This window comes from Ranitomeya imitator, chromosome 7, assembly GCF_032444005.1.
Source record: "Ranitomeya imitator isolate aRanImi1 chromosome 7, aRanImi1.pri, whole genome shotgun sequence".
Taxonomy (NCBI): domain Eukaryota; kingdom Metazoa; phylum Chordata; class Amphibia; order Anura; family Dendrobatidae; genus Ranitomeya; species Ranitomeya imitator.
The window spans coordinates 224,406,049-224,425,997 of record NC_091288.1 but is presented as its reverse complement, the minus strand read 5'-3'; the positions used below and the strand labels follow the sequence as shown (position 1 = coordinate 224,425,997).

General features: G+C 46.2%; 1 protein-coding gene across 1 annotated transcript in view; it reads right to left on the bottom strand.

Moving 5' to 3' along the window:
- The window catches only part of LOC138645706 (integrin alpha-X-like), a 78,021-nt gene that overhangs the window by 43,731 nt on the left and 14,341 nt on the right, over window positions 1-19,949 (bottom strand). Inside the window, exons 2-6 of the mRNA XM_069735184.1 lie at window positions 15,299-15,401; window positions 10,069-10,172; window positions 2,422-2,492; window positions 2,080-2,194; window positions 1,854-1,975 (exon numbers count right to left, since the gene is read on the bottom strand). Coding sequence (XP_069591285.1) covers window positions 1,854-1,975; window positions 2,080-2,194; window positions 2,422-2,492; window positions 10,069-10,172; window positions 15,299-15,401 — 515 coding nt within the window. The remainder of the gene's footprint in view (window positions 1-1,853; window positions 1,976-2,079; window positions 2,195-2,421; window positions 2,493-10,068; window positions 10,173-15,298; window positions 15,402-19,949) is intronic.

Genomic DNA, 19,949 nt, shown 5'->3' with positions numbered 1-19,949 from the left:
ATGGTTGTTTAGTTTTTTGTTTTTTGTTTTTTACAGAGGACATGGGCATCAGTGGATTAGGCGTAAAGTGAGTATCATGGTTGTTTATTATTTTTGCATTTTTACAGGTGACAAGGGCTTCAATGGAATCGGCGTAAGGTGAGCACAACTGTGCATTTATTTTTATTTCAGATAAAGGATTTTATTTTGGCTGTGTCTTTTTTACAATCTAACTATGGGGTTAGTAATGGGAGCATCTTACAGATGTCTCTCCATTACTAACCTGTAGGTTTGATGTCAGCGGTCATAAAATAGCTGACATCAACCCCACAGCCATTATCCCACTTGTCACCACTTGTCACCAAACCAGGGCAAGTGGGAAGAACTGGGCAAAGCACCAGATTGGGTTCATCTAATAGATGCGCCTTTTCTGGGTGTCTGGGGGCTGCTACTTTTAGGTTGGGGAAGCCAATACCCATGACTCCTTTCCAGCCTGGAAATACCAGCCCCCAGCTGTCTGCTTTAGCTTGGCTGGTTGTCAAAAATGGAGGGACACAACACATTTTTTTTATTTATTATTTACATAATTAAAAAATACGGTGGGGGGACCACTCTATTCTTGATAACCAGCCACGACAAAGCTGACAGCTGAGGGTTGCAGCCCACAGTTGTCAGTTTTGCCTGTTTATCGAAAATAGAAGAAACCCCACGTCATTTTAAAAAATATATATTTATAGCACAGGCGCCAGCTGATAACTACTCCCATCAGTGGCACCTGCTCTTGCTGTTATTAGTGGCAGCAGGCATAGGCTGATGGGAGTAGTACTCTCTCATCAGCCGACACCTGTGACCAGAGGCAAACTTTTTACCGCTGGTCACAGATGTGGGCTCACGCTGTAATCTGACAGCATGGTAACTACAGCGCTCTGGCCGGTGGTGATGATCTTACTATTGATCAGAGCCCAGGCTTCCTGCTCTGTCACGCAGATGACTGAGTGACACACAACAAATGTTCAGGCCCCCCATTCAGCTAAATGGCATCTGAGTTTAGGTTTGGGTACTGTTCTGGTACCTGAACAGCCACGGGATCGCCCATCACTATCCGCCACATCATTACCCATAATCCAGCATCTAATAACCCATAATCAACCACATAATAATTTATCCAACATATCATCACTGATAACCCAAAACATCAACCATATTCTAACACATCATCACCAATCCATTACATCATCACCCATAATCCATCATGGTCCTTCAGTCCTGAAATATAAGCTCTGTCCCATCACCCCTGGTGTATATCCTACGGCCCCCACATCCTGTCTGCCTTTACTACTATGTGACAGAACGGCCGGTGGTGCAGAGTTCCCCGAAACCAGTGCGGTCCTGTAATACGAGCCACCGGGGTAACAAGTCCGTCCATGAAATTTCTTCCTCCTGAATCTTTCCCATCACCTGAGAGTGATATTATTGAGAAGTAAAAAGGAACCACAGCAACTCAGTAACGAAGTGGAGACCCCCTAATGTTACAGAGCACGAGGCCGAGTGCTGAAAAGCAGAGGGCAAAAAAGTCCCCACTGCTCTTCTGACCCCATAACTGCAGTGTCCAGACCTCCTCTAGTATCAGCACAAACACTGAGCCTCTGCCGGGAGCTTCATGGCCGAGCAGCTGCATGCAGCCGTACACCACCAAGCACAATGCCGAGCATTGGATGGAGTGGTGTAAAGCTGCCATCACTCGATTCTGGAGGAGAAATGTTCTCTGTAGTGAACAACTCCATATTAATGTCTATGGATGTAGATGAGGACAGAGAAGCCCCCGGAGGTGGATGTGGGGGACACATGCTTGCCTTGTGGGCGTAGTTTATTACCTGTGTATCTGTCGCGCTCAGTGATGAGATAATTCCCCTCACAAAAGTCAACATAGTTCTGAAGTTGCGTATTGACACACTACCGGAACCATCAATGACGAAAACCAGGTCCAGACCGCACTCTGAGGAAACAATAAGGTGTGAATGAGGCTGATCCTGGGATAGGTGGTCTAATGTCCACCACTCTGCATCAATCGGGCCCCGTGCTGGACGGTGTAGGAGATACCTGGTGGAGGTGCTGACAGGTTGCCCTGTACTCTTAGACTTTGATCAAGCTGGTAGCAGCGCCCATTGACATAGATGTTCTGTCCGCAGGATCTTTGTAGGGTCGGGCCGCACGCCTGTCAGACATAGGAGTAATATTAATATTAGGGGTCTGCAGGTTTTCGAAATTTGACAACACATTTCATAATTTTTTAATAGTAGAACGGCCACCATCCTCCCAACCAGGGTCATATTGTGCTGGAGGGGGATCATGTACAAGGGCCATTGTCTTGGTTAGCTGAGTGGACTGTGGTGTAGGTGAAGATCCTAGAAGTAGATGACACAAGGGACACATTAGACGTACCAGTAACTGACCAGGATTCTCCCGCGTTGCCAATGAAAGTCCAAGCGAAATATCAATGTCATCATCAGACCCTGCAAACCAGACACATAAAGGACCATGATCGAAGAGGCCACGTGTTAGACCACCCTACCCAACAACACAGTGAAAAAAAAAATTGTCATCATCTGATCTATAGAGTCACCACCAAATATGGAGGATGTTCTGTCTCCGCCATCTAATATTGTTGCCCTGATTATTTGCTTGCATAATTGCAGTTTCCTCAGTATACAGTATTGATATATTCATGCCTTTATTCATCTGTGATGCTTTGGCTCCCTCTAGCGGTCAGAGTTATGTTGGCAGTTCAATCTTGTTTTTGTATTATCCATGTCTGATTCTCCTCCTCCTTTGCAATGCATTATGGTAGCTCAGCCTCCATTTCCCTCCATTTTTCCTTTCACTTTCTTCAGTTTGCCTTCAAGGAAAGACGCTTCACTTCATCCCCCTTGCGATTGCATTGCCGGTATGTCTTTATGCTTCCTATAGATATTCCTGCTCTATATTAGCTTAGTTTAACCAGTTGTACTCCTAGTTCAGTTACTAGCCTTCTAAATGTTATGCATAATGTATATCATGTGTAGTATGTATCTGTTCTATACCATGCACTGATACTATGTATATCATTGTTCACAGTTTCACCGCATCAATATACCACTACGTTTAATAAAGCACAGACTCAACCACAGTCTCCTTATTGGACCCCGGTATAGCGGTTTAGCTGACTGTATAGCTACGTATGAGCCTGCCTCAGCTAGTGAGGACAGAACAGTGAAACGGCAATCATCCAACTAGTGGGATTCATCAGTGAAACGGCAGCCATCCAACTAGTGGGATTCATCAGTGAAACGGCAGCCATCCAACTAGTGGGATTCAAGTCACCGGCTACACAGAGACTGAATACAGCTGCAGCAATCTCTGCACAGCCAAGCACTCTCCCAAGACACCATGTCTCACAAATCACATAGGATAAGATCTGTTACTTCCGTCTCCTCAAAGACAACATCCATCAGCTGCGCGGTCGCCATTGCCCGCGCAAATGCTGAAGCTGCCAAAATACGAGCGAGCTTTGCTGACCAAGAGATGCAACTTAAATTAGAAAAAGCACGCCTAGATGACGAAGAGAGAAGGTCACTCTTAGAGAGAGACGAGCAAGAGAGAAGGTTGCGCTTAGAGAGAGCCGACCAAGAGAGAAGAACGCAGTTAGAGAAGGCACGTGTGGATGCCGCCTTAGAAAGCCTAGCAGCAAAAAGGGAAGCTGCCGCAGCCCTCACCGAAGCAGAATCGCTAGAAGCCGCGCAAAATCCCAAGCTGCATAGCCAAAGCAGTACGTCGAGTCTGGAGTTTCCACTGCAAGACTCACCACAATGCACATCTCAGTATGTTAATGACCTTCCTGATCCAAACTATAACCCTGAACCAGTACCAAAACCAGAATACGACACCTCCAGCGAAGTGAGCGAGAGTCGTCACGAGGCTCAGGACAGAAACAAACTCGAAAATGTGAGGCAAAACAACTCTGCTAATGACTACCCTGCCCCTCATCAGGTAACCAACGTGAATCACCCTGCTGACGCACCGTGCATCAGGCCGAAGCAATACGACACCAGCTAGCGCCACCATGAGGACACTAACAGGTACGAACGCACCTCACATCACTATCAGGGCGACCCATCACCAGTATACTCTGATGACAACCGGTTCACGACAGAATTTGCCAAGTTCTTCACACGACGTGAACTGGTTGCCAAGGGACTCATGAAATTCACTGACCGAGCTGAAGGTTACAGAGCTTGGAAAGCTTCCTTCCAAAATGTCATTAGAGACTTGGGGCTACAACACAGGGAAGAGATAGACCTGTTAGTCAAATACCTGGGAGAAGAGTCGGTCAAACACGCAGTGAGGATCAGAGACATTAATATAAACCGCCCTGAGACTGGCCTCAAAGAGATCTGGAAAAGGCTGGATGAGTGTTATGGCTCAGCAGAAGTAATAGAAAGAGCCTTGTTCAAAAGAATCGATGACTTTCCTAAAATATCTAACAAAGGTCTCCAGAAACTTAGAGAGCTAAGCGACTTGCTAAAGGAAGTCCAAGTTGCCAAATACGAGGACGACCTACAGGGACTTGCATTTCTCGACACAGCCAGAGGTGTTAATCCTATAGTCCAGAAGTTGCCCTACAATCTACAGGAGAGGTGGCTCACACATGGTTCCACGTACAAATACAAACGCAGCGTTCCATTCCCTCCCTTCTCCGTTTTTGTAGACTTCATACACCAACAAGCGAGAATTAGAAACGATCCCAGCTTTGACTTTGCAATACCATATGCCACACCATCACCACCTGCAAATCCACGCAGAACATCTGTGGCAGTACACAAGACTTTTGTTTCTTCTTCAGGTTCTAATTACAGGTCTGCTGGCTGCTCCCAATCAGAGACAAAGGTGCAGGACCCTGACAAGCAGTGCCCACTTCATCAGAAGCCTCATCCTCTCCTGAAATGCAAAGCCTTCAGAGGAAAATCTATGCCAGATCGCAGAAGCTTCCTGAAAGAAAACGGTATCTGCTACAAGTGCTGCTCGTCCACAGCTCATCTTGCCAAGGATTGCAAGGTCAGTGTAAAATGCACAGAATGTGGCACCACAGACCATAACACCGCTCTACACCCTGGCCCAGCTCCATGGAGTACACAAAACACGCCAGCTGACAGTGAGCATGGCGGGGAGGAAAGCAACACTGATACAGCTACACCAGAGATCACTTTACAATGTACCAAGGTCTGCAAAGGGACAATAGACAGTAGGTCCTGTTCAAAAATATGCCTCGTCAGAGTGTACCTAAAAGGCCATAGAGACCAAGCTGTAAGACTGTATGCTATCTTGGATGATCAAAGTAATCGATCCTTGGCTAGATCAACGTTCTTTGACCTATTCAACATCAAAGGGCCAAGCACTCCCTACTCCTTAAAGACGTGTGCAGGTACTGTGACAACAGCAGGCAGGAAAGCTACTGACTACCAGATTGAGTCTTTAGACGGACAATTCTGCCTACCACTACCTACGATCATCGAATGTAACCAGATCCCAGACAACAGATCTGAAATCCCTACACCAGATGTAGCAATCCATCACGCTCACTTAAAACGAATAGCACACCTTATACCGGAACTCGACCATCAGGCCAAGATAATTCTGCTGTTGGGGAGAGATATCCTGCAGGTTCATAAAGTGAGACGTCATATCAATGGACTCCACAATGCTCCCTATGCCCAAAAGCTAGACCTAGGATGGGTCATAATTGGCAACGTATGCTTGGGACGCATGCACGCCCCATCTTCTGTGACAAGCATGCTGACAAATACATTGGAGAAAGGACATCCATCTCTGTTTCAACCTTGTAACAATGAGTTCCATGTCAGGGAACTGCCACACAGCATCCAACTGCCCAACCATCTAATAGACTTTACTCACGACAGCAGTATAGTGTCGGGAAGCTATGAGGATCAGTTAGGGTGCACAGTCTTCCAGAGAACTATGCAGGACAACCAAGTGGCAATGTCGGTAGAGGACAAGTTGTTCTTAGCGGTAATGGACAAGGGACTCGTTAAAGATGAGACCAACAGCTGGGTCGCACCTCTTCCCTTCAAAACCCACAGACCACGTCTACCGAACAACAGAAATCAGGCATTACAACGTTTCTCCTCTCTCATTCGTAATCTGCAAAAGAAACCAGAGATGAAAGATCACTTTTTCTCCTTCATGTCAAAGATTTTTGAAAACCGTCACGCAGAACTAGCTTCCACTCTCAAAGACTCTGAAGAATGCTGGTTCCTACCCATATTCGGAGTATACCACCCTAAAAAACCAGGCCAGATCAGAGTCGTGTTTGATTCCAGTGCTAAATTTAATGATGTCTCCCTGAATGACGTTCTACTGACAGGACCAGACCTCAATAACAAACTACTGGGTGTACTTATGCGCTTCCGTAAGGATTCCATTGCCTTCATCGCTGACATCCAGCAAATGTTCCATTGTTTCCTTGTGAGAGAGAGAGACAGGAACTTCCTAAGATTCTTCTGGTACAGAGACAATGATCCTACTAAAGAAGTCACAGAGTATCGCATGAGAGTGCACATCTTTGGCAACAGTCCTTCACCTGCAGTCGCCATTTACGGACTCAAAAGTTCAGCTCAGGAAGGAGAACCAGAATACGGAGCAGATGTCAGACAATTCATAGAAAAGGACTTTTATGTCGACGACTGTCTAAAAGCCATGCCTTCAAATGAGACTGCCATCAGTCTTCTCAGGAGAGCTCAGGACATGCTTGCCTACTCGAACCTTAGGCTTCATAAAATAGCCTCAAACAGCCAAGAACTCATGGAAGCGTTCCCTTCTCAAGACTTATGTAATGGTCTCAGAGACCTGGACCTGGGGTCAGACCCCGCACCAATGCAACGCAGCCTCGGGCTTCTCTGGAATCTACAATCAGACACTTTCACCTTTCAGGTCAGCCAGGAAGAAAGGCCTTTCACACGTAGAGGCGTCCTGTCTACCATCAACAGTCTGTACGACCCCTTGGGTTTCGCAGCTCCTGTTACTATACAAGGCAAGGCCCTACTAAGAGACTTAACTAGGGAAACATCTGACTGGGATGCACCTCTGCCACCTGATAAGAGGATCCAGTGGGAAGAGTGGAAGAACTCGCTAGCGGCACTCTCCAACTTGCATATGCCGAGACCATACACCCCTGTGCCATCTACTGAGATACAGAGCCAAAGACTGTATGTATTTGCAGATGCTTCTGTCAAAGCAATTGCCGCTGTTGCCTACCTCAAAACTGTAGACTCCAAATGTCAGTGCCACATTGGTTTCGTCATGGGAAAGGCCAAACTCACACCACAACCAGAGCACACTATACCCAGGTTAGAGCTTTGTGCCGCAGTCTTAGCCGTTGAGTTAGCGGAGTTCATCGCATCCGAAATGGATATCGACCTGACACAGGCCAAGTTCTACTCAGACAGCAAAGTAGTCCTGGGATATATCCACAACGAAACCAGGCGATTCTACGTTTATGTCAATAACAGAGTGCTACGAATCAGGAGATCAGTTCACCCACAGCAGTGGCATTACATACCCACAGACCAGAATCCCGCAGATCATGCAACTAGAGCAGTTGACGCAAGTCGACTAGGAAGCACAACGTGGCTCTCTGGACCAAAACTATTGTACATTGAGGAATGTTTTCCAGACACCTTCGAACTTGTAGGAGAGGACTCAGATGCTGAAATCCGCCCTCAGGTGTCTACACTACATACAATGACCTCTGTTATCCAGCTTGGATCTTGCAGGTTCGACAGATTCTCAAGTTGGAAGTCACTTACTCGAGCCATTACCTGCCTGACTCATATAGCTCGCTCATTCGGGACCACCAGAACTCGTGACATGGAAAAATCTAAAGGAGCAGCGAGGCTTACCCACGAAAGCCTAACCACCTTCATGGCTGAAGCTGCAGCTATAATCAATGCAAGACCCCTGGTTCCAGTTCCTAACGACCCTGAGGAGCCTTTGTTATTGACTCCAGCTACTTTACTTACCCAGAAAACAGGACTGTCCAGTGCCCCTCCAGGAGGATTCGACGCGAAGGACCTCTACAAGCGCCAATGGAGACAGGTACAAAGTCTTGCAAATACTTTCTGGGACAGGTGGCGCAAACAATATTTGTCTACCCTGCAGCCACGGACGAAGTGGCAATCTACTAAACCTAATCTGAACATAGGTGACATTGTTCTTGTGAAAGACTGTCAGATTCACCGGAACCAGTGGCCACTTGGTCTAGTTACCGCAACGTTCCCGAGCAAGGACGGCAACGTCCGCAAAGTTGAGCTAAGGATGACCAAAGGGAATGAACCTAAGACATTTTCCAGACCGGTATCTGAACTGGTCCTATTGTTGCCTTCGGAAGAAAGGAGTAGTGACATCCGTTGATGCCAGACGGGGAGTGTTCTGTCTCCGCCATCTAATATTGTTACCCTGATTATTTTCTTGCATAATTGCAGTTTCCTCAGTATACAGTATTGATATATTCATGCCTTTATTCATCTGTGATGCTTTGGCTCCCTCTAGCGGTCAGAGTTATGTTGGCAGTTCAATCTTGTTTTTGTATTATCCATGTCTGATTCTCCTCCTCCTTTGCAATGCATTATGGTAGCTCAGCCTCCATTTCCCTCCATTTTTCCTTTCACTTTCTTCAGTTTGCCTTCAAGGAAAGACGCTTCACTTCATCCCCCTTGCGATTGCATTGCCGGTATGTCTTTATGCTTCCTATAGATATTCCTGCTCTATATTAGCTTAGTTTAACAGTTGTACTCCCAGTTCAGTTACTAGCTTTCTAAATGTTATGCATAATGTATATCATGTGTAGTATGTATCTGTTCTATACCATGCACTGATACTATGTATATCATTGTTCACAGTTTCACCGCATCAATATACCACTACGTTTAATAAAGCACAGACTCAACCACAGTCTCCTTATTGGACCCCGGTATAGCGGTTTAGCTGACTGTATAGCTACGTATGAGCCTGCCTCAGCTAGTGAGGACAGAACAGAGGATATGGGCCGGAGTGAAGATGTATGAGACCACCTTACCCGATACCACAGTGAAAAGAAGAAAAGAATCTTCATAATATGTAGTCATCGATTCTATACAGTCACCACCAAACATGGAGGACTCAAGCTGAAGAGACCACGCATGAAACCACGCTACCTGACACCACAGTGAAAAGAAGAAAAGAATCTACATAATATGTCGACGGGTTAACACCAAACATGGAGGACACGAGCCGAAGTGTCCATGCATTAGACAACCCTACCTGACACCACAGTGAAAAAAAGAGAAGAATCTACAAAATATGTCAATATCTGATCCATAGAGTCATCACCAAAGATTAAGGACACTGAATGAACCTATAATTGGCCTCTGTCAGTGATCACCTGTACAAGCTACTCTGTTCACTAGATCATAGTGGTTGCCTTTGCCTTCACCCTTTAACCCCTGCACAGGGATCTTAATTTCCTCATGGACCCTTGGCTTGGGGCCATGGAGATGGCTGCTTCTTGTTGGTGCAATCTGGCAGGAGTGATCAGGAGCCCGGTCAGAACCAGGAGGGCAATGATGGTACAAAAACGTAAAATATGAGAATCTTTCGTAGACAGGCTGAGGCCAAAACCAGGAGAGGAGACAGGGAACAAAATGAGAAGGTAGAAGGTTAGTTGGGGAATGGGTGAAAGTCAAAATGGGAATATCGCAGGCAGATGACAGCTGGACTGAAGGTATGAACCAGGGCTAGTAAACTGGAAGCTCCCTGCAATAAGCTGGAGGCGTTAGTAGGGTGTGGTGCGGGAAATTGACCAAGGTGGAGCACTTTCTGACTCCCTCTTCCCTGTCTTCTTACCTCCAGCATGTTGGAACCAGAGCAGAGAAGACATGGGAGGAGTAGTCAGGACACGCATGCAGCGTTGTGGCAGATTTGACCAGACTGTGTGGTCACCATGGTGCCCCTTGTGGTTACACCAGTGCCAGACTGCGAACTGCCCGGTGTTAATCTTACCAGTGATGGGGATCGGTGAACAGCGGCTGGTCACTGGATTGCAGTCATATAGCCTACCGGTTTTATTAGTCGCCACTGGATAGCGGGGGGCGCTGACGATCACCCTGGAATGACATATCACATGTTACAGATACAAACCGTCTCCTCACAAATGGTGAATGTCTACTGGAAACATTGTCGCCTTGGCACATGTCATACCGCATGGTGAGAATACAGACTTCAAACAGCTTTTATGACTTTCTGATGTTGAAAGGAAACATTTATAGAAAGTGGTCAACATTCACTGCCATTATCAGACAACAAATGGTTAAATGCATAAATGTACACCCTGCTCATACTACACCTTATGCCTCTTTCCCACATCTGTTTATTTCCAGTACTGGATAAAACGGTACCGGAGACATCCGTGTCCATGTGTGTAATACGTGAGGCACACGTGTGGCAACCGTGTGCTGCCCGTGTGCCGCATCAGTACCACACGGACAGCTTCAGGGGAAGAAGTGCTACAGTAAGCACTATTCCCCAGCGGCGGGTGCTGAAGACGCTCTCATCATTCTCCCCTGCTCTGCCGACGATCGGCGCGAGCAGAGGAGAATGATGAGAGTTATATTAAAGTCCGAACGATGACTGTAGGTGGGGAATTTTGGGATTCTTACCCCCATCATGCGACACCTGCTGCTGCCGCTAATAACAGTGACAGCAGGAGCAGATGATCGGGGTATTCTTCAGCCGCAGCCTGCAATCTAATGAAATCAATGAATGAAAAACCCGGTGTGGGTTCCCTTTATTTTCTTGAAGCAACCAGGCAAAACTCACAGCTGAGTGCTGGAACCCTCAGCTGTCAGCTTCAGCAAGGTTGGTTATCAAGAATAGAGGGGTCCCTACGCTTTTAAATTATTTAAATAAAATAATTTAAAAAAACGGCATGGGGTCCCCCCCACTTTTAACAACCAGCCTTGCTAAAGCTCACAGCTGCAGGCTGGTATTATTAGGCCGGTAAGGGGCCATTGATATAGCCCTCCCCAGCCTAAAAACAGTCAGCAGCTGCCAAGAAAAGGCGCATCTATTAGATGCGCCTTTTCTTGGCTCTTTGCCCGGCTCTTCCCACTTGCCCTGTAGCGGTGGCAAGTGGGGTTAATATTTGTGGGGTTGATGTCACCTTTGTTTTGTCAGTCTTAGTAATGGAGAGTTTTCTATGAGACACCTCTCCATTATTAATCCTATAGTTACATGGTAAATAAAGACACGGCCAGAATAAAGTCGTTTATTAGAAATAAGACTAAACACAGTTTTACTTTTCTATTTAAAAATAACAAACACAGTTATACTCACTTAACGCCTTCGTCCACCTAAGCCCTCACTTCCTGTAGTAAAAATAAAATAAAAAAACAACAATATCCCATACCTGTCTGTCATTGTATCCCACACCATAATCCGTGTCTGGGGATAATTAGTTTTCAACCTGGACGGTGCCAAAATGCGACCGTCCGGGCTGAGAACCACTGGTGAAAGAGCTGCTTGCGAGCGCAGCGTCAGTGACGTCATCGAGGTTACATCTGGTCACTGAGGCTGCGCTCCCTGCCAGGCTGAACTGCCGTGACCTCAGAGAGATCCCTGCTAGCACCATGAGTTTTTCTCACGGTGCTAGTGGGGATCTTACCGAGGTCACGGCAGTTCAGCCCGGCAGGGCTTCTGTTAATCCCTGGTCTGTCCGCTCCCCCACCACTTGGGGCCTGGGACAGAAATGTAATGTGAACGAGATACACAAAGACAACACAGGGATAACAGAAACAAACCCTCTATCATACAAAAGAACCATCCAGCAATAGGGAGGAGGATAGGGACAGGGAGGAATAAACTAAATGGGGAACAGAGAACAGGAGATAAACACACATGTACAACAGAACACCTCTACAATAACCTCTCCAAAACACTTACCTTAAGCACAATGCACAGGAGACGAATCTCCAACAGCCTCAATGAACTCCTATTCAGTAAAGCATCTCCTAAGACCAAGGAAGCAGAGCTTACACTGGCCGGACAGAGAGGGTCTAGCCAGGTTTTATACGAAGAGTACTAACCAGATCAGAAGCAGCTGAAATGTATGTTTCTGACCAAACATAGAAAGGGTTGTAAACCTCTTCAGCACCAAAGGAAACCAGATTCATTTAATATGGGATCCAAACACACAAGCTAAATAGAAGATCTGAGATTCACAATATGCTGTGATCTTCTACCCCCAGATTGCCCAGGCTGGCATGACACACTTGTGACATAGTAATGGGGGTGTCTTATAGACGCCTCTTAATTACTAACCTCTGGGCTTGATGTCAGCTGACAATACAAAGGTGACATCAATCTCAATACTATTACCCCACTTGACACCACACCAGGGCAAGTGGGAAGAGCTGAAGCTAAGAGCCAGATTTGGTGCATTTAATGGATGCACCATTTCTGGGGAGGCTGAAGGCTGATGTTCTTAGTCTAGGAGGGGGCCAATATCCATGGCCCTTTCCTAGGCTATTAATATCAGCCCGCAGATGTCTGTCTAACCTTTGCTAATTATTAAAAATATAAGGACCCTATGTCATTTTTGTGGGGTGTCACCTCTTGTTTATAACCAGTAAAGGCTAAGTAGATAGATGTGAGCTGATATTAATATATTAGGAAGCTCCATATTTATTACTCACTTTCTAGACTATAAACATCAGCACCTAGCTGTTGACTTTCCCTCAGCTGATTAAGAAAACTAAGGCGGCCCCTATGCCATTTTTTCTTTAATGTATTAAATTATTAGCTAAGTACATGTGCAGTAAGCTACACACACCCTGCACAGACTATATATCTCAATGACATCTTTTTATCTAGCTCTACAGTGCCCTGTGAAAGTATTCGGCCCCCTGGAACTTCTCAGCCGTTTCACACATATCAGGCTTCAAACATAAAGATACCAAATGTAAATTTTTGGCGAAGAATCAACAACAAGTGGAACACAATTGTGAGGTTGAACAAAATTTATTGGTTATTTTACATTTTTGTGGAAATTCAAAAATTGAAAAGTGGGGCGTGCAATATTATTCGGCCCCTGTAACTTAATACTTTGTTGCACCTTTTCCTGCGATTACAAGTCTCTTGGGGTTTGTCTCTATCAGTTTTGTACATGGAGAGACTGAAATTCTCGCCCTTTCTTCCTGGCACACAGCTCGAGCTCAGTGAGGTTTGATGATCGTTTGTGAACAGCAGTTTTCAGCTCTTTCCACAGATTCTCGATTGGATTGAGGTCTGGACTGTGACTTGGCCATTCTAACACCCGGATACGTTTATTTGTGAACCATTCCATTGTAGATTTTGCTTTATGTTTGGGATCATTGTCTTGTTGGAAGACAAATCTCCGTCCCAGTCTCAGGTCTTTTGCAGACTCCAACAGGTTTTCTTCAAGAATGGTCCTGTATTTGGCTCCATCCATCTTCCCATCAATTTTAACCATCTTTCCTGTCCCTGCTGAAGAAAAGCAGACCCAAACCATGATGCTGCCACCACCATGTTTGACAGTGGGGATGGTGTGTTCAGGGTGATGAGCTGTGTTGCCTTTACACCAAACATATCATGTGGCATTGTTGCCAAAAAGTTTGATTTTGGTTTCATCTGACCAGAGCACCTTCTTCCACGTGTTTGGTGTCTCCCAGGTGGCTTATTGTTTATGGATACCTTTGAGAAATGGCTTTCTTCTTGCCGCTCTTCCATAAAGGCCAGATTTGTGCAGTGTACGACTGATTGTTGTTCTATGGACAGACTGTCCCACCTCAGCTGTAGATCTCTGCAGTTCATCCAGAGTGATCATGGGCCTCTTGGCTGCATCTCTGATCAGTCTTCTCCTTGTCTGAGATGAAAGTTTAGAGGGACGGCCGGGTCTTGGTAGATTTGCAGTGGTATGATGCTCCTTCCATTTCAATATGATCATTGCACAGTGCTCCTTGGGATGTTTAAAGTTTTGGAAATCATTTTGTATCTAAATCCGGCTTTAACCTTCTCCACAACAGTATCACGGACCTGCCTGTTGTGTTCCTTGGTCTTCAGGATGCTCTCTGTGCTTCATACAGACCCCTGAGACTATCACAGAGCAGGTGCATTTATACGGAGACTTGATTACACACAGGTGGATTATATTTATCATCATTAGGCATTTAGGACAACACTGGATCATTCAGAGATCCACAATGAACTTCTGCACTGAAAGTAAAGGGGCCGAATAATATTGCACGCCCCACTGTTCAGTTTTTGAATTTCCACAAAAATTTAAAATAACCAATAAATTTCATTCAACTTCACAATTGTGTTCCACTTGTTGTTGATTCTTCACCAAAAATTTACATTTGGTATCTTCATGTTTGAAGCCTGATATGTGGGAAAAGGTTGAAAAGTTCCAGGGAGCCGAATACTTTTGCACGGCACTATATTTATCTGTCTGTACATAAGATTGTTTTATTAGTTAAAAGATTAGCTTGAAATGACAGAGTTCCTGTAGGTAAAAGCTGAGGTTAAAAATGTGTTGCATGCTGTGAAGTTTCTGCACCTCGCCACCCTCCCTGCCTGATGTCAATATCACGTGGTAGTTTCCCCATTTGTGCCAAAGTGACGTTTCACAACCCCTGGGGACATGTAGGGTCAGATTGGTACATTTTTACACAGACACCCTCCGATCCACACGGGCCCACAGAGGATGTGGCCCACGCACACACTGACGTGGCACCACTCTCGCCCACAGCCCTGTTAGGCTGAGTCACCCCTTCACTAACACCAGTGAAACAGCGCCTGTCGGCCAGGTAGGACTGCGACCACTTCCTCTATTGATATATGCCGAAAAGGTTATAGAAAGGAAAAAGCACTCTCGTATAGCACTCATATGGCATATGGGTGCAAGGTGAGACTAGGTGAGAAAATGCAGGACATGCTCCAATTTTTCTGGCTGAGAATCTGAGCTCCTTTTTCTACGCAGATGTGAGCGTTCCCTAAAGATGACACTTGTCAGAACGTGCACCCGGCATTGACACTAAACAAGCAGGGTTTGCTCTGGACGTGACTGCAGGACCATACATGGTGAAGCTAAGGAGTCAGAAAGCATTCTTCATTGGGGAGGAGGAATCAAAAGGAGGAGATCACATTACCCCTTGGACATTTCAGATCATTCCTTCTCATGGATCATTTCTGGATGCAGCAGTAATCCTCTCACCTTTTTTCCAGTTGTACAACCTGATGTCCGAAGCTGCGGTCACGGTCCTGGAAGATGATTGGCCGCTGTGTGTCCAGGATAGAGGCGCTCGTCGAGGTCAGGGCTGTAAGGAATAGGAGGTTAATGTCACACATGCCCTGCCATCAATCAGAATTCTTCCAGGAGATCTCCACCCCGGGGGGGGGGGTAGCTTTTGTGAAGGCTTCATATTCTCATACCTCTGTCCATTGAGGTTCTCAGGATCATCACATACCACCTTAGATTTATATCCTACAGCGCATAAATGAAAAGCTGTGAGACAAACTATAGGAAGAGTAATGGTGGCCATCAGTGGTCAGAACCAACCCCCAAAAACCCATGCGGGAAACCAAAAGAACTTTAAGACCTTGCAGAGAAATATATAGTGAAGAGCAGAAGGGTAACGATGTTGTGACCGTCTGACTCGGGCTCCATATCTCTCCATCCACTTCTGCTGTGATCGTGAGATGACCATCATTTATAGACAATCGTCTTGGCTATCTCACACATAAATGTGACTTACAGCTATTTAGCATATGATTGGTTCTGCAGATTCTCGTCATGTCACTGCATTGTGTTTTAATCCTAAAGATCGAAATTGTAACTTTTATTATTTTGTCAGTATTATGTAAATCCACCTTTAACTTTCACCACTGCCGGAATCCTTCTGCTCTCGGTCAGATTCAAGCATGTGTTGACCAAAATGTTATCTCAGGGTCTCTCCTACATATTCCCAAAGTTGTTGCACACTGGTCGATTCGCTGGGGTCGGTATACAGCTTTTTCTTCACCTCTCCCCACAAGTGTTGGATTGGGTTGAGGTCTGTGGACTGTGGAGACAAGCCGGCACCTCTACTTCATTGTCATTGACCCATTTCTTCTCCAATCTCGTTGTATGTTTCTGGTCATTGTCTTGCTGGAACACTACATCGTCCTTTTCATATCCATAGTACTCGAATGTACGGAGTAACTCATCTTGTAGGATACTCACATATAGCTCAGTACTGAGACCACCATCGATTCTGGTCAAGTCTCCAACACCTTTGGCTGTGAAACAATCCCAGATCATCAGGCTTCCTCCACCAAACCTTGCAGCTCCTTCAATTTGTCAATCGGTTAGCCCCTATTTCCTTTGTTTCTTTCAGACCCATTTGCACTTATCAGAGCAAACTATTGACTTTCATCTCATTGCTCCAAATCCCCCATTTCCAATCTTTTAGTGTCCACTTTTCATACTTGTTTGCAAACTTGAACTGACACTTCTTATGAAAATATTGAAGTTGAGGCTTCTTCACATGGTGCTGGCACGGAGGTCTGTCATCTCGCCATTATGAAGCATACGAGTCACCTCCACTGCCGTGTTTGTCACGCCACAACTCATAGACCTTGGGATGAGCCGGCTTGTTGACTCTGATATTTTGCCTGGAGGACCACCTCTTGGCTTCTGAATGGACAGAGTTTATTTCGTATTCTTCCAACTGTCATGGCGCTCACATGATGCAGTTTGGCAAAATTCCTGGCCAAGAGTCTGCTATTGATGAGCTGGATGATGCTGTTTCTCTTTTCTTGGGAAATCTTCCTCATGGTGGCTCCTCGATTCGAACCAATGACTTTTCACTTACGAATCAACGTAATAACACACGAAGCTATTAGGGAATGTGAGGACAGGTTGTGATTTGTAGTATTCCGGAGGAAAAATATTTTACCACCACCAGGAGCAAAACAGTAACAATGCAGTGACATGACGAGAATCTGCATAACTAATCATATGGTAAATAGTTGCAAGTCACATTTCTGTATGAGAAAGAAAAGATGATTGTCTATAAAATGATGGTGGTCTCAAGTTCAAAGGAGAAGTGAATAAAGAGATATGGAGCCTGATAGTCAAAAAGTTCAGAACACTAATACCCTTTTGCTCTTCACTGTAGAGAGGAGTCGCTCTATGTACATAACTGATTCTGGTTATATGATGTAACATGGACTGGGCAGGAGAGGACTGAAAGTAGGATAGACTGGGCAGGGCAGGAGAAGACTTTGCATGGGAGGAGGACAGGAAGTAGGATGAACTGGGCAGGAGAGAAGGACCGGATGTAGGATGGACTGGGCAGGAGAGAAGGCCTGGATGTAGGATGGACTGGGCAGGAGAAAAGGACTGGAAGTAGGATGGACTGGGCAGGAGAGAAGGACTGGAAGTAGTATGGATTAGTCAGGAGAGAAGGACTGGATGTAGGATGGACTGGGCAGGAGAAAAGGACTGGATGTAGGATGGACTGGTCAGGAGAGAAGGACTGGATGTAGGATGGATTGGGCAGGAGAGAAGGACTGGAAGTAGGATGGATTAGGCAGGAGAGAAGGACTGAATGTAGGATGGATTAGGCAGGAGAGAAGGACTGGATGTAGGATGGATTGGGCAGGAGAGAAGGACTGGATGTAGGATGGATTGGGCAGGAGAGAAGGACTGGATGTAGGATGGACTGGGCAGGAGAGAAGGACTGGATGTAGGATGGACTGGGCAGGAGAGAAGGACTGGAAGTAGGATGGACTGGGCAGGAGAAAAGGACTGGATGTAGGATGGACTGGGCAGGAGAAAAGGACTGGATGTAGGATGGACTTGTTAAGATACAAGGACTGGAAGTAGGATGGACTGTTATGCACGTGGTTGTGGAAACACTGTACCACGGTCCAAGGAGAGCCAGGAGGGGTGTAACTAAGCAAATAACTGGTTCTTCACTAGAACCCGTGAGGGTGTGGTTTGACTTTAGCCCAGGTAGATGCCAGGTGCTACTCCAGGATAGATACCAGGGCCACAGCAGCGGACCATCAAAAGGGCAGGTACGCAGGACTAGCCAAGAACTTGAACACAGGAGGACGAGCGGCTTGTAGACAAAACTAGTACAGGATCAGGAACGCACAGGGTTAGTTCAGAAATATAGGACAACCTCAGATACTGGATCACAAGTGCAGGTTCAGATTGTGCTGGTGAGGGTAGAGGTATAGGTGTGGACAAGATGGGTCCGGCTCAGGACTAGGGAGAGGTAGGATGGGCCCGGGAACAGGATACAGCAGGATAGACAGAAACCAGTTGAGACTAGGCAGGCAGGATCGGGTGCAGGTAGGACGGACAGGCTCATGTTCAGATAGGGCAGGCATGATGGACAGGATCAGGTTCAAGGATAACAGGTACAGGTACCTTAAAACTTGGTAGCAGAAGACAAACTGAATACTGAAGTTGCTTATATGTGAGACGTCTCCCAGCTATTGGCTTGGGACCTTTTCAGAAGCACACACTGGCCCTTTATGAGGAAGGGAGTGCGCCCCATAAGCACATTACAAGGAGACCTGCGTGCCATGCACAGGTCTTGTGAGGAAACAGATGCCTAGGGAGCGCGAATGCATAAGTGAACACATCGGCATTCCTGCAGGGAGGGAGAAGGAAATTTGTGCAGGGGCGCAAGTGCTGTTCTAACACGGGCTGGTCTTTGCAGGAAAATTGATAGTTAGGCTGAACTGGGAACAAGAACAGGAATTAAAATATGTTGGACTAAGTAGGGGAGAAGGACTGGAAGTAGGATGAACTGGACAGGAGAAGAGGACTGGAAATAGGATGGACTGGGCAGTAAGGGAGGACTGGAAGTAGGATGTATTGTACTTTTCAGGACAATTGGTAGGCTGGACTGGGAACAAAAACAGTAATGAAAATATGTTGGACTGGGCAGGGCAGAAGAACTGAAAGTAAGATGGACATAGCAGGAGGATAGGGCTGGGAGTAGGATGGACTGGACAGGGGAGAAGGACTGGAAGTAAGATGGACTTTGTAGGAGAGGATTGGAAGTAGGATGGAGGAGGAATGGAAGTGGGATGGTAGGAGGACTGAAAGTAGGATGGACTGGGCAGAAGACATGGACTGGAAGTAGGATGGAAGTAGAATGGATGTGTCAAGTGAGGAGGACTGGAAGTAGGGTGGAAGTAGAATGTATGTGTGAAGTCAGGAAGACTGGAAGTAGGATAGACTGGGTTTTGCAGGTGAATTGGTAGTTAGGCTGGACTGGAAACAGGAACAGGATGAAAATATGTTGGACTGGGCAGGAGAGAAGGACTGGAAGCAGGATGTACTGGGCAGGAGGAGAAGGCTGGAAGTAGGTTGGACTTTGTAGGAGAAGACTGGAAGTAGGATGGACTGGGCAGGAGAGGTGGACTAGAAGTATGATGGAAAAAGGATGGACATGTCAAGTCAGGAACACTGGAAGTATGATGGACTGGGCTTTGCAGGAGAATTGATAGGCTGTACTGGGAACAGGAATGAAAATATGTTGGACTGGGCAGGAGAGAAGGACTGGAAGTAGGAGGGATTGGGCAGAGGAGAAGGATTGGAGGTAGGATGGACTGAGCTGGACTGGGGACAAGAACAGGAATGAAATTGGAAATATATTAGACTGGGCAAGGGAAAAGGACTGGAAATAGAGCTGTATTGTGAAGAGAATTGTTATGATCGTGCTCAAACACTTACACGGGTGACAGAGGAGGTAAAGAACCACCAAAGAGAGAAGCCGTAACTGTACCTAATTGGTCCCTGTGTTAGGAGGAGGACTCGGCTGCGGGTATCTGTATTGAGCCGGGTCCAGAACTGTTGAGGC